This window comes from Callionymus lyra, chromosome 1 (genome assembly GCF_982586985.1).
Source record: "Callionymus lyra chromosome 1, fCalLyr1.hap1.1, whole genome shotgun sequence".
NCBI classification, from domain to species: domain Eukaryota; kingdom Metazoa; phylum Chordata; class Actinopteri; order Syngnathiformes; family Callionymidae; genus Callionymus; species Callionymus lyra.
In genome coordinates this window covers 15,642,339-15,655,941 of record NC_141818.1, presented here as the reverse complement: position 1 = coordinate 15,655,941, position 13,603 = coordinate 15,642,339, and the positions used below count along the sequence as shown (strand labels likewise).

Sequence of the window (13,603 nt, the reverse complement as noted above, 5' to 3'; positions counted from 1 at the left end):
TTTGTTTTTCTTTCTCTCCAGCAGGTGGCGGTGTTGCTTTACTCTCGACTGGCTCCTCCCATCTACCCACGTTGCTCGAGGAGGCGTTCAAAGAATTTCGAAATCAATTCCCTTTTACTCATGACTTTCTTCGAATTGATCAGATTTTCGACATTAAATTTACTGTCAAAAACGATTTTTCGCGGATGGACTTTTTAAAATATATAATTAATTGAATCAGAATCTCTGACTGCGTTTTATTCCACGATTACATTTGATGGTAGCTTTGATTCCCGACAGCACTTGAACGCACCGCCACTCTCTCTCTGCCTCTGGCCGCGGCTGCTGCTCGGTGGGTCAGACTTCTGGGGGTTGACCATCGGCAGCACGACTGCCCACCGACCGGAAACAAAAAACGCCATGTGAAAGGAAAAGTATATATAGAGGGACATAGGACGCTGAGTGTGCGATCTTGAGGGGCTGTTTCCACTCGAATCTCAGCCCCCCTGGAGTCGGAGAAACTAGGGCTCGTCTGCGAGCGAATGGCCGGAGCGGAGGTGGAGCAGGACAGCCTCGCGGACGGTACGTTTGGAGCGACCTTTGGGAGGTGAACCCGGGTCAAGATCTGGATGAAGTGGAGCCACAAAAAAAAGGGGTTTTAATGAATGCTTTGGTTGTTTAGTTTACACAAGTTTTTTTGTAACATTTCCTGTTGCATCCTTTACACCATGAACTGTCAGACGAGATACTTTGTTTAATGCAACACTGGTTTAAACACGCAATATTTAGCCTCTCATTTATATCTTTAACTCTCTCTTTTCTAGTTTTTAAAGTAAAAAAAACACATAAAAAACTTAGATAATCGGGTTTGGAGTAATTTAAGTTTTAGTTTCCAGTTGCACACATCATTCATTATTATTTAGTTCAGTTTATTGAAAGTGTCTTTACACATCAGCAGCAGACAAAGTCATGAGGGGTTAACGTGAAAAGTGCAAAGTCTTGTGACCCAAGAGAATTGTTTGTGGCACACACATCCTTTATATATGAAGGTGAGTCCCTGTGACAGGGCCCCCCCTGTTTTTTATGGACAGAGCTGAAGACAATAAACCTGGTTATTAGGACAGAAGATGCCTGGAGGATAATTCCACAGCACAGATCCCACTTATCCGGGATTGTACGGAGACAGAAGGGGAAACCAGGTATTTAGATTAAAGTAGAAAAGATGCTGGATTGTTCATTTTTGAGCATCCATCCCGGTGACAGCCGTGGAACATGCCGCCATCCATCACTGACCACATGTAAAGACGGGGGAACGCTCTCGACTCTCAACACCTCCGGGGAGTCGAAACCAAACCTGATTGCATGGTTTTAGCCTGTGGTTGGTAAATGGAGTTTGGATTGACCAACCCTGCAATTACAGGGAGATAATGGCATATTTATGTTGGCTCGTAATTGCAAAAATATCTTTAAGCTTTCCAGTAGCTAGGTTTATGTTTTCAGTTATAACTTTGTTGTGCCGTTTAAAGCGTGATCTTTGTTGAATATTGTTGAGTCCGTTTCATATTATAAACGCCTGGTATCTCCATCTCCGATGTTCCTCCTCCTACACGTCTCCTCTGCAAGTGTTGGAATCCAACTAGTTGCGTAACTTCTACACGTGAACTATTCCTCAGATGTATTCATTTTAATCTTTTTTCAAACTTTACCATCTTTTATTCATGAAGCCCTTAAGAACAACACACGTTTTGTCACTGAATGCTTTACAAAAGTAAGTAAAACCAACAATAAAATCCATCAAGTAAATAATAAAATGCAATAAGACAACTAATAACATATAAAACTACTCAATTTTAAATGAAGTGTATAAGTAGCAGTAGTATGTGATCAGCTGTGTGATTGGATACAAGCCAAAGAGTAAAAGTGTGTTTTAAGAAGATTTAAAACACTCTCATGTACACCAGTCATTTTAAAATTGCAGGATTACACAAATGAAACAAACTATTAACTATTAAGCTTGTACTTTTGTAGTAATCCCTCGTTGAAACCATGTGTGTGACAGAAACCGAGGATTTGTAACGCTCTATTAAAAAAAGAACGTTTTATTCTTATTTATTAAATGTTTCCTGTTCTTTAAATATTCATTTGGATTAATTTAATTATTGATATTCAGTGTACACACCCTGTTATAATGGACTCTACTGAACCAAAGCTTTATTTTCATTCTAAAAAAAAAAAAAACGCAAGTACTTTTTGTAATAAATCCATTCCCTTCGCGGTTCACCTTCTCCAATTTTCTTCATCCGACTCATCCAAGCCCCTGGAAGATCAAATTAAATTAACAGGGAGTTCATCACTCGTGTGATTGGAATGAAAATCCTGACTCTCGCTTCTCAGCTATGAAAAAAAAAAAAAACACTCTGCTGTAATTCCTTGGTAATGACTGAGACGTTTGTCTCCCTCTGGCTCGACTCGATGACTAGTCGGACAGACAAAGGAGACAATAGTCGGCTGTCGAGAGGTTTGCACCAGTGTGTTGTTCTCCACTTCAAATTGAGCTTGTAATCTATTTATATTGTCATTTTTTTAAAGTGAGAATGTCCCCGAGTTTCAGTCTTCCACGAAATGTCAAGGAAAGTTACAGCAGTGTTTTTTTTTCTTTTTCTGCTGTGTCATTTCCTTGAGTTCTGTTTGTGTTCACAGGTGTTTGTGTGTGAGGCCCTCACTTCTGCTTCTATATTTGTATGGATTAACCACAAAAAAAAGAAAAAAAAAAAGGGGATCTGGAGAACTCCTTCCCAACTGTAATTGGTGCCATGTGTTAACATGGTCTCAGGAATGTTGTGATAATGAATTAATTCTCAAATCACTTGTTGATACCACAGTAGGAATATTTTATTGTACTATTCCCTTATTTGTCTACCTTCGGGTGGATCATTTCCTGTGTCTCCGAGAGGAAGTTTACTGGCTCAGTATTAGTCATTTCCTAAGAATTGGTCCCTTTTCCCCCACCTTTAAGCCCGATTCTGCTCACTCTTAACTGTTTACTTCCTTCCCTCCTGCCGAGTGACCTCTTAAAAATTCAAGGCGACACAAAAAAGGGGGTCACATTTTTTCACCGAGCAAAAAATGTCTCATTTCCCCCCTCAGATAGCAGACCCCTGCACCATGCCGACAAGCGATGGCCCGGGCCGCAACGCAGTCTTCGCGGCGCCGCCCAACGGCAACCATCCCAAATCCCCCGGCTACGTTCCGGTCCGGGTGGCTCCGGTGGTGCGCTCCCCCCCACCTGCCAAAGCCCCCCCGCCCCCGCCCCATAAAGCAGGCCACGGAGCGGCGCTGGAGAGGCAGGCCACGTTCAGCGTGTCGATGGAGAACCAGCGGCGAGAACGAGCTCAGAACATCCAGCAGAGGAAGAACACGCTCATCTGCTTCGGGGTGTCGGCGGGACTTTTCTTCTTCGTCCTCATCCTGGTGCTCTGCCTCAGGAGCCGGAACGTTTTAGACGGTGAGTCAATATTTTTTTAAGTTGATTTCTTTAAAAGTTCAGACGAGATTCGGTTTTTCGATGGGACTAACATTGAAAACATGTTGACGATAGAAATCTTTTCGCTGTCATCCTCATGGATAACAAAAGAGGAAGTCCCATCCAAATCTGTCACTCACAGGGTTTTTATTAGAGTTTGCTGTTCAGTAAATGTCAGATCCAATCTGATGAGATGAGTTACGAGGTCATGGTGACGGTTTCGCAAAGATCTTCGAAGAAAGTTTTTATTTTCAAAGCTGAACTGGAAAAACCCTTAAGATTACAGTTCATTCTGAATTTAATTTAGCACTTTTAACCTTTTGCTCCTTGTTTGGTTGGAGGATGAATCGCTGGAGTTGACGGAGCGTGTTCATGAACAGTCAAAGATAATTGTACTAGTATTTATCTGAGAACATCAGACTTTTAATTAAATCCTTTTTTTATGGGACCATGTGGATTTAAAAAGAAATAAATCAAAACAGTGGAGGTTCGAATAAATATTTGATTTAAAAAAATCCCCCTTAAAGTCATATTTTTGTAAACAATCCTTTATTCGTTGCCGTCAGTCTTGGGTTGTGTTTATAGTATTTTATTTATATCTTTTTTTATTGATGTAATTGCAATTAAATGTTCTTTCATTTATTGTTTTGTGCCATGTTTTACTCAATTTTTCAGATTGTAATTGATATGAATTGAGTGTAAGAAAATATTGATACACTTGATCATCAAAATGTGTTTTTCTCACAATTCTGTATCGATATTTATAAGAACTGTATTGATTTGAAAAAAATAAAAAATAAAAATGCACGTATTCAACATATTTTATTTGTTTTGTTCTCTTGTCAAATAGAAATATAACCCTGTCTGAATAAGATTATGTTAAGCATGTAAAAGTATTTTGTGTTAACTATGCTATTACAGTTATTCTGTGATGAAATTCTAAAAGAGAAACCTAATATTTTGTTTTCCTACAGTATCTCAATATATCAAATTATTTCCTCTTTATACCTTTCACATACACACATGTAATGATTAAACTTGGTGCAATATCAATGTGTTTAAATAATACATTTTTGAGTATATAATAGTTGTGTTTAGAGAATAGGATTCTTTGATTTTGATCTTAAATTATTGTAATTGTAAAAATAATTATTTACATTATTTTTATTTTTAATTACATTTCAACCTTTTATAATATTCACATCCATATTGAAAGTTTATAATTGTGTTTTTGTTTAGAAAATTGCCCGGACCACCACCCGTCCTTGAGCAGCTGGACTCCTGGTCATCAAGCGCAGAAGGACGTGGTCGTCGGGAAGGGAAACTTGTTTCTGTTGGAATCCTCGGCGTCTTTCCGTTCCCTCACCATCCAGTCCGGAGGTAAAGTTCATGAAGCTATGTGTAGCATAACGCTAGTTTCCTCTTGCTACGAATCTAATAGTTCTTCTTCTCAAGGTCGTGTTGTTTTTGCCGACAACGCCGACGGTTCCAAAAACATCACCCTGAGAACAGGTCGTATACAGATCAAAGAGGGCGGAGCTCTTCATGTCGGAGCGCCTAAATGTCGCTACCGCTCGCGCGCTACCATTTCCCTCGTCGGACGCTCCGACGACAAGGCGGCGCCGGAGGAGGTCCCGGGTCTGGGCGGGAAGTTCATCGCCGTCATGGGCGGAGGGACCCTGGAGCTCCACGGCACCGAGAGAGTGTCGTGGTCCCTGCTGACCCGGAGCATCCCGGCCTCAGGTCTGGCCGCGGGGAGCTACGCCTTCCAGAAGAACTTCAGCCGCGGAATCAACCTGCGCGTGGTGGACCAGGACACCGCCGCCCTGCTGTTGGCCGAACGCTACGACACGCACGATTCCCGGAACGACAGTCAGCAGCTGACGCAGTTGCTTCGCTCTCTGCCGGCCGGTCGCATCGTCACCCTGGCCGTCGGAGACTCTGCCGTCAAGAGCCTCCTGGAGGAAACCAAGAAGGCCATCGCTCAGGTTCTGGGTAGTAGTCTGGTCCACGATCTCAAGTACAGGTAAATATTTCTGATATAATATTACTCATTATTATGGGTGTGTTTTTTGCACAGTAAATATCACGATACAGGGGTGACGATACCATATATTAGATTGCGATATTGCGATAGATTGCGATATTGTAGGAACAAGGATATAGTTGGAATATTGTTTGAGTACTTGCCTCTTCCATTGGTGAATTCATAGCTGCTTTTATTGTTTTCAATATGGCCAAAAATCAGCTTTAGAAAAGCCGCTGGGAGTCGACTGTATCCTCTTGTCCTCAGTCATCACCACATGACTCCAGATCTTGAGGGATTTCATTGTTACTTAAGCTGCGGGAGACTTATTGACTGCTGCAATCTAGTGGCCGGAAGTTATATCGCAAAATTCAACACAACGACTAAAAATATTTGCACGTAAATTCCAAGTTTAACACTATATATATATTTTATTGTATACACACTTTATTATAAAATGAACGATAAAGGTACTATGATCAAATAAAATATGATTTAAAAGCCAAACAAAGAAAAGGATTTTGAAAAAAATAAATTGATGCTGTTGAATATCATTACAGAAAAATAAAAATACAGCATTTTATCGGTGTAAATGTTTTACATTCCTACTTATTTTTTTAATCTTTTTTAAATACAGTATTTTTGCATTATTTTAGAATTGACCAACTGACTAGAATTTTTTCCCACTTTATCGAGATTGTTGAATTCATTTTCCAAGGTGTAGCGATAATGACACATTGTTAGGTGTGTGTTGTTTACTTACGCTCCACGGGGTCCGATAAAGGAAGTTGATGAACCCCTTGTTTCTATGAAGGACCTTCACCTTCACACCCCTTCATACGCACGCAGACAAAACAATGTAGCATTTAATGTTCCTGCTGCGTTGGAAAATAAACCTTTTTCTCCGCCCTTTCATTTGGGATTCCACCTCAATATCTTGATATCTCTCTTCCTGTTTCCTGTTTTCCCCGCTCGCGCCGGGACCCGAGGTTACATTCACTGATACCCAGTTTCCAGGGTTTGTCCTGAATTTCTCTCGAACAAACCCCCGAGTGATTCTTTTAAATCAAACCACACGTTGATTTGATTTATCTGAAGGAGTTTTTTTTACTCTTGTGGTGCTGAAAAAAAAAAAAGGCAAACCACTTTACTCGCTTCTCCCATGCCGTGTTTCTCTCGTGGCGGCGGACGCCAAGGCAGCTCGGAGGTTCTTCCAACAAATCCACAGCCGTCCACAACCGTGTGGTTTTTGAAAGGGCTCAGAGTTGATTTTGCCGGGTGCTCCTGTGTCAGCTAACAGTGTGCACACTCTGCTAATCCTTTCACTCTTTATTAGAGCCGGTTGTTGTTTTAGCTCGCTGTGGATTAGCCGGTGGCAGGAGGAAATGTAGCAACAATTTATTGGGACGGGAACTTTTTAAGGTCTCATTAAAGTCAACTAATGATTTACGAGAGTCACTTCTGGGATAAATGCAAACTGACATTTATGGAAATGTATGGTTTTTATTTGTTTTTCTTGTGACGTTGGCCTCTAAATGCACCTCTTCTTCGCATGACAAGTGGAAGGTTCTAAAAATGTAATTTTTCTCTGAAATGTTAGAGTTTAAAAATCTTTATTTTATACAATAAAATGTATTTTTCAATTCAAAAGCCCCCTTTTTTATGTCGACTTTAAAGTTGACGCAACAGATTATTCTTTTTTAAAACCTCTTGCGTTTCCGAAATGACAAAAAATACAACTAAATTGTGGAGATAAATTTCCTAATTGCCTTATGATTTATGTCCTGTTGTTTTACTCATTATTATTATTTGTAACAACTACTTGTTAATGCAAAAATGAGTCAAGTTCAGAATATTTAAAGTTCATAACAAAATGTTCATTAAGCAAAACCTAGTGTCTGACAAGATTTAAAATATAATTTTTATTTCAAAATAATTTTATTGGCAGAAACAATTGTTGATATCAGTCAAATTTCAAATAGTGGTCTACAGGAAAATGAGATCTAATCTGCTCAAAGGAATGTTGGATGTTGACTGACATCAAAAACTGAGTCTCGGAGCAAAGATAAGGTTATAATACATATTTCTTGTAAATGTAAAATGGTTTTACTTCCGTATGAAAAGCATTGTCTAGTTCGAGGATTTCAAATGAAATCACAAAACGTTTCTCAAAATATTACAATGTAAATTGCGAGCTGAACTGCGTACCTTACAAACTTTCTGTTACGGGAACTATGACAAATTTTTGGAAACTCGATTTATCTCTTTCTTTTTTTTTATCCTTTCTTAAACCAATTTATTTCCTTTGACAACAGTTTTACCGTTATTGGAAGTCCCTGTGTAATTGTAGACATCATTATTTAATGTTCCTTATCTTATATTAAACCGTAAAACATCCTTATTGGTCACGAAAATTCACATTTGTCTACTTTGCGCTAACCATTTTGCAGGACTTTGTGGGCCAGATTTGCTACCCCGGGCCTTAAGCTTGACTCATGTGATCTACATGAATTACTTGACTGTAAATGGAGAGGAAGGATGTGGTTATTTATATTGCCATTTTAAGACATTTATTGGGCGTGCATAAGATGTTCATGAGCTGTTATGAACAAAGTATTAACATTTGAATCATCCAAAATAAATGTTGATCCATTGCAGAAAACATTTACTGTGACCCTGGTCTGGAAAAGCGCTATATAAATACAAATTACTTACTTACTTACTTTTCTTTTGCTCCTGTAATCTTCAATCTTCACTGAATTGATCTATAACCAAATGACCTATTCACAAACTAGTAATGTGTGTAGAGCAAGCCCCGATGCTCCTGTTGTCAACATATTTATGAACATGTTTTGGCTAAATGTTTAAATTCTGGCTGTGATCAGTAACTTGGATGCAGCATTTTAAGGTCTTACCTACATCTGACTTCTCACAAAAGTGTGTTGTGAGATAATGAAGTAGTGACAGATTGATAGCCAAGTGCACACTCACATGTTCTAGATCATTGGCCTCTGGTCCGAAAAGAGGGCAGCGGGTGGTTTCCTCTTTTCACTCTCAGCTGGAAAGTGGACGTTCGAGCCAAACCCGGCTTCCTTGACAGATGGATCCGCTTTGTGAATCTATGACGGTGGTACGAGGGGACGTGACACGGGGTCTTTCATCTCCACGCTGGCACACTTGGCAGTGATTAATCCGGTGGGAGTCGTTCTGCCGAACAAGGACAACGTGTGCTTGTCAACATCCAAAGTGATCTGTATAGATGTCGAGAGAAAAACACCTTTTTCTGATGTATCGTCTAGAACGGCTCATCGTGAGGTGTCAGAACTACTTCAGAGACTCCCTGACGGCAACATCACTCTTCCGTCTCGCTTAGAACACAAATGTGAATGAGGTGATGATTAAAAAGCAGCAGGACATGATCTCCTAGTATTTTTCCAAATTACACTTTTACTACAAAATTCTTGTGTTGTATTTTAACGATGAAGGACATACTCTTGAACTCAACATTGCAGTATTTTAATTTCACACTTCTCTCAGGTTCTGTATTTTCCATCTGGATTAACATAGGTTTTTCATTCATAGATTCATCATTTACTTGTATGGCCTCAAACTGCTGCTGCTCCTGCACGTAAATTAACATTGTTTACATCACATGTGTTAAATTGGGCTGACATCTTGTGATTGTTTTACTCTATTTTGGTTAAATAAATAGAACTTGATGCAAAATATGTCTAAGTATCAGCTTTGTAGTATCCTCTCATCCTCAGTCACGGCCGGGATATTGCAGGTTTTCCCACAATGTTTGCATGGTAATTGTAAATTCCAAAGAAATCGAATTATTTGAATACACACTATTTGAATATAAGCCATAAAAGAACTATAAAGAAAACATATTTTTAAATGTGAATTAATGGGACTAAAAAACGTAACGGTACTGTTCAATAACGAACAGTCACGTGAAAAAGATTTGTTTTTTTTGTACAGTGTGGAAAATATGCATTTTGTTGGCAATTTAGAAAAGGATTTTGGCTCCTTGATTGAAGTTTGGAAACCTCTACACTTTCACTCATGGACATGTTTAATTCCTATTATTTCTTGTGGGGAAGAGCTAAACTATCGTTTTTGTTGTTCGTGTTCGTAGCATCTGGTTTTAAGTCACTGGCTCTTGAACCAACACCCATCGGATCTCACCGTCCGCACCCTTAGTTCAGAGTCCAGTCTTTTGAACTTCAAGTTGTAAACATGAGCATAATGGTGACTTTTACGTAATATTTTTAAAGTCAAATAGCAAACGGATACTTTGAGACCTTTTCCAATGTATTAGTAACTTCATTGTGTTCAGTAAATGACTCTAGATGTATTCCTCAGACAGGCGTGGGCTCTGGTATCGGTGGTCGGCGGTGGCAACGCTTCCTGCTCGGAGGAAGTGAGGGAACACGAAAACCACGACACGGGAGGACAAGCGTTCGCAAGAAGGAACTTCACCACCGTGAACGGAGTCAGGTTCTCGGTCACCGGCTACAGCGAGTGGAAGAACGGTAAGAGACCAGTCAACAAAGTTTTTAAATAACATCCTGGAGCTCTGACTTTTAGTGCCCACTATTTTTTTTTGAAACCAGTCGCATTAACATGAAAGACATTCTTGAGGTGAAGTGTCAAAAGAGTCGTGTGGCGACGACAAATACCAGGTCATGTTACCGTGAGCTGTTTTCTTTCTGCTCTACACACACACCTCGTGAAACACATTTCGTCAGGTGGACTATGGAACTCTTTGTTATTGCTCAATACGTCAACACATCTATGCTGATGATGATGACATGTTTTTTTAATTTTTTTCCTGCAGGTTTCCCCATCACTGGCTTCCAGATCGACGCTGTGGACCAGCTGGTTCTCAACCTCCACGATGAAGTGCAGCAGAGCTGGAGAGCTGGCGATCAGATCGTCATGGCGAGCACCGACTACTCCATGCACCAGGCTGAGGAGTTCACCCTGCTGCCCTGCCCACTCTGCACCAGCCGGCAGGTCCGGATCCAAGGTGAGACGCTGAGCAGACCCTGAAGTTCGCCTGAGCTATGCTTTGAAACCCAATACACGTGTTTAACAAGCACAAGAAAGGTGCTCATGTTATGTGAGGATTGTTGAGATTTTTCACATATTTCTCAAGCGTTTTAACCTCAACGTTGACTTTTAAGAAGCTCCAGATTGTCGTCAGTGCAGTGGACAGTACCTGTGGCCCATTGACTGTTAATGTGGCCCCTAACGTTGTTAAGATTGATACATATATTAGAATAAATATTATTTGTACCACATTTTTTGGACCATAAGGCATACTGGATTATATGGCGCACTATTAAATACTACGAAGTAATAAAACTGAGCCTTGCGGAGTAATAAACGATGCCTCATGGAGTAATACTATGAAGCCTCATGGATTAATACTACGAAGCCTCATGAATTAATACTACGGAGCCTCATGGAGTAATACTACGAAGCCTCATGAAGTAATACTACGAAGCCTCACAGAATAATAGTTCAGAGGCTCACCCCATAATACTTTGGCATCTTACTAAAAAGCCTCGCAGAGTAATACTACGAAGCCTCGCAGAGCAATACTACGAAGCCTTGCAGAGTAATACTAGGAAGCCTCGCAGAGCAATACTACGAAGCCTTGCAGAGTAATACTAGGAAGCCTCGCATAGCAATACTACGAAGGCTCGCAGAGGAGTAATAGTACAGAGCCTCGCCGAATAATACTACTGAGCCTTGCCAAGTAATGCTACGAAGCCTTGCCCCATAATGCTACGAAGCCTCGCAGAGTAATCCTACGAAGCCTCGCAGAGCAATACTACGAAGGCTCGCAGAGCAATACTACGAAGCCACGCAGAGTAATACTACGAAGCCTCACGGAGTAATAGTACAGTGCCTCGCCGAATAATACTACTGAGCATTTCAGAGTAATACTACGAAGCCTCGCCCCGTAATACTACGGAGCCTCACAGCGTAATACTGTGGAGCCTCGAAGAGTAACACTACGAAGCCTCCCGGAGTAATACTATGAAGCCTCCCAGAGTAATACTACTGAGCCTCGCGGAGTAATAGTACAGAGCCTCGCCTCATAATACTACTTAGCCTTGCCGAGAAAGGATTTAAGTGTACAGCAGCTGTTGAACAGTTTCAACAATCATTGTCTTCTGGTTCTTACTCTCTGCATCATCGACCCACTAGTTCATGTGGGTTTCTTTTGTGTTGTATGTCATTATTTACTAAATGTCATTCATTGGTTTGGCTGCGTCTGTTGTTTCTCTCGGTGCTCCAAGAAACTCTTGGATGTGTTTTTTCTCTTTTTCCAACGCTGCCATAGCTACATTCCTCATGCTAAGCAACCGGCCCTGCACAGAGAGAGGACCAGAAATCCATGAAAAAAGGCTGCTTCACGGTCCACCAGCTATTACTGAGCCAGACATTCTCATGGCGAGCCAGGGAGGGCTTGTCACTGGCTCCTGCTGGAGGTTTGTTTTTCTGGCTGGAGCGGTCGGAGAAATCTCCATAAATAAATAACGGCACTCGACTGATGACACGGTATCTGACCCCGGAGTCACTTTGCAGAGGTGGTCTACCAGGCTGGAGTACCAAAACAGGAAGCGGCTCTCGCATGTGTATTAATCTTCTCGACAGCTGAAGCGGCACGAGATGATTTCCCATCCTCTCAGTGCACCGGTGACCCCAGCTTTGATCTCGAGAAGATGTTTGACCCGGAGAAAGTTTCCTCAACTCTGGTTTAGAGATGGGGTCTCAACCGTGCAAACACCATTAGCCCAAGGCAACAAACTTCAAAATACTTTTAGAGTGTATTTTCTTACTTTGAGTCGCTTTTGAATATTTTATATTTGTTAACAATCTCAGCCGATCTTGGCCTTTTTTCTATACGGCTGGAAAGTCATACTAGATTTTTATCTCAGCAGAATCTTCCACAGAAGGGCTGTTGTTCTGCTGCTTTGGTCTTTATCCTGTCAGAAACCTTTCCATTTTCTGCTCCCTGGTCTAGAAAGGTGCTTTATGAATAATGATAACTTGCTTACTTGGTTTCATACTTACTTAGTTTCTTACTTACTTACCTACTTACTTGGTTTTTTCACTTACCCAGTTTCTTACTTTCTTACTTACTTACTTACTTACTTACTTACTTACTTACTTACTTACTTACTTACTTACTTACCTACTTACCTACTTACCTACCTACCCACTCACTCACTCACTCACTCACTCACTCACTCACTCACTCACTCACTCACTCACTCACTCACTCACTCACTCACTCACTCACTCACTCACTTACTTACTTAGTTTCTTACTTACTTACCTACTTACCTACCTACCCACTCACTCACTCACTCACTCACTCACTCACTTACTTACTTAGTTTCTTACTTACTTACCTACTTACTTGGTTTTTTACTTACCTAGTTTCTTAGTTATTTTCTTACTTACTTACTTTCTTACATACTTACTAAGTTTCTTACTTACTTAGTTTCTTACTTACTTACCTACTTACTTAGTTTTTTACTTACCTAGTTTCTTACTTACTTTCTTACTTACTTACTTACTTACTTTCTTACTTACTTACTAAGTTTCTTACTTACTTACCTATTTACTTACTTACTTTCTTACTTACTCACTTACTTACTTAGTTTCTTACTTAGTTCCGTACTTACTTACTTACTTACCTACTAAGTTTCTTACTTACTTAGTTACTAAGTTTCTTACTTACTTACTTACTTAGTTTCTTACTTACTTGCTTAGTTTTGTACTTACTTACTTACTTAGCTAGCTAGCTACAAGCTTCTTGGTAACAGCCAGGTTGACACCAAATCTGACATTGTCACTAGTGGTGTCGTTAGACAGTCCTAAACTGTAGAATATGAAGAACAAGATAGTTTGTATGTTCAGGGAAAATCATTTTATTTTATACCATATTATATTAAATTCCATTTATTTATTATTATTTATATTTATTTAGTTTCCCTTCCCTCCCATTTCTGTACCTCCAAGGTGCTGCTTCAAAGGTCCCACAAACT

At 40.2% G+C, this 13,603-nt stretch overlaps 1 protein-coding gene across 1 annotated transcript in view; it reads left to right on the top strand.

Moving 5' to 3' along the window:
- The first annotated feature begins 129 nt into the window (after positions 1-129).
- The window catches only part of cemip2 (cell migration inducing hyaluronidase 2), a 33,064-nt gene continuing 19,590 nt past the window's right edge, over positions 130-13,603 (top strand). Inside the window, exons 1-6 of the mRNA XM_087794734.1 lie at positions 130-561; positions 3,127-3,484; positions 4,742-4,882; positions 4,958-5,528; positions 9,897-10,066; positions 10,372-10,563. Coding sequence (XP_087650860.1) covers positions 3,145-3,484; positions 4,742-4,882; positions 4,958-5,528; positions 9,897-10,066; positions 10,372-10,563 — 1,414 coding nt within the window. The 5' untranslated portion in view covers positions 130-561; positions 3,127-3,144. The remainder of the gene's footprint in view (positions 562-3,126; positions 3,485-4,741; positions 4,883-4,957; positions 5,529-9,896; positions 10,067-10,371; positions 10,564-13,603) is intronic.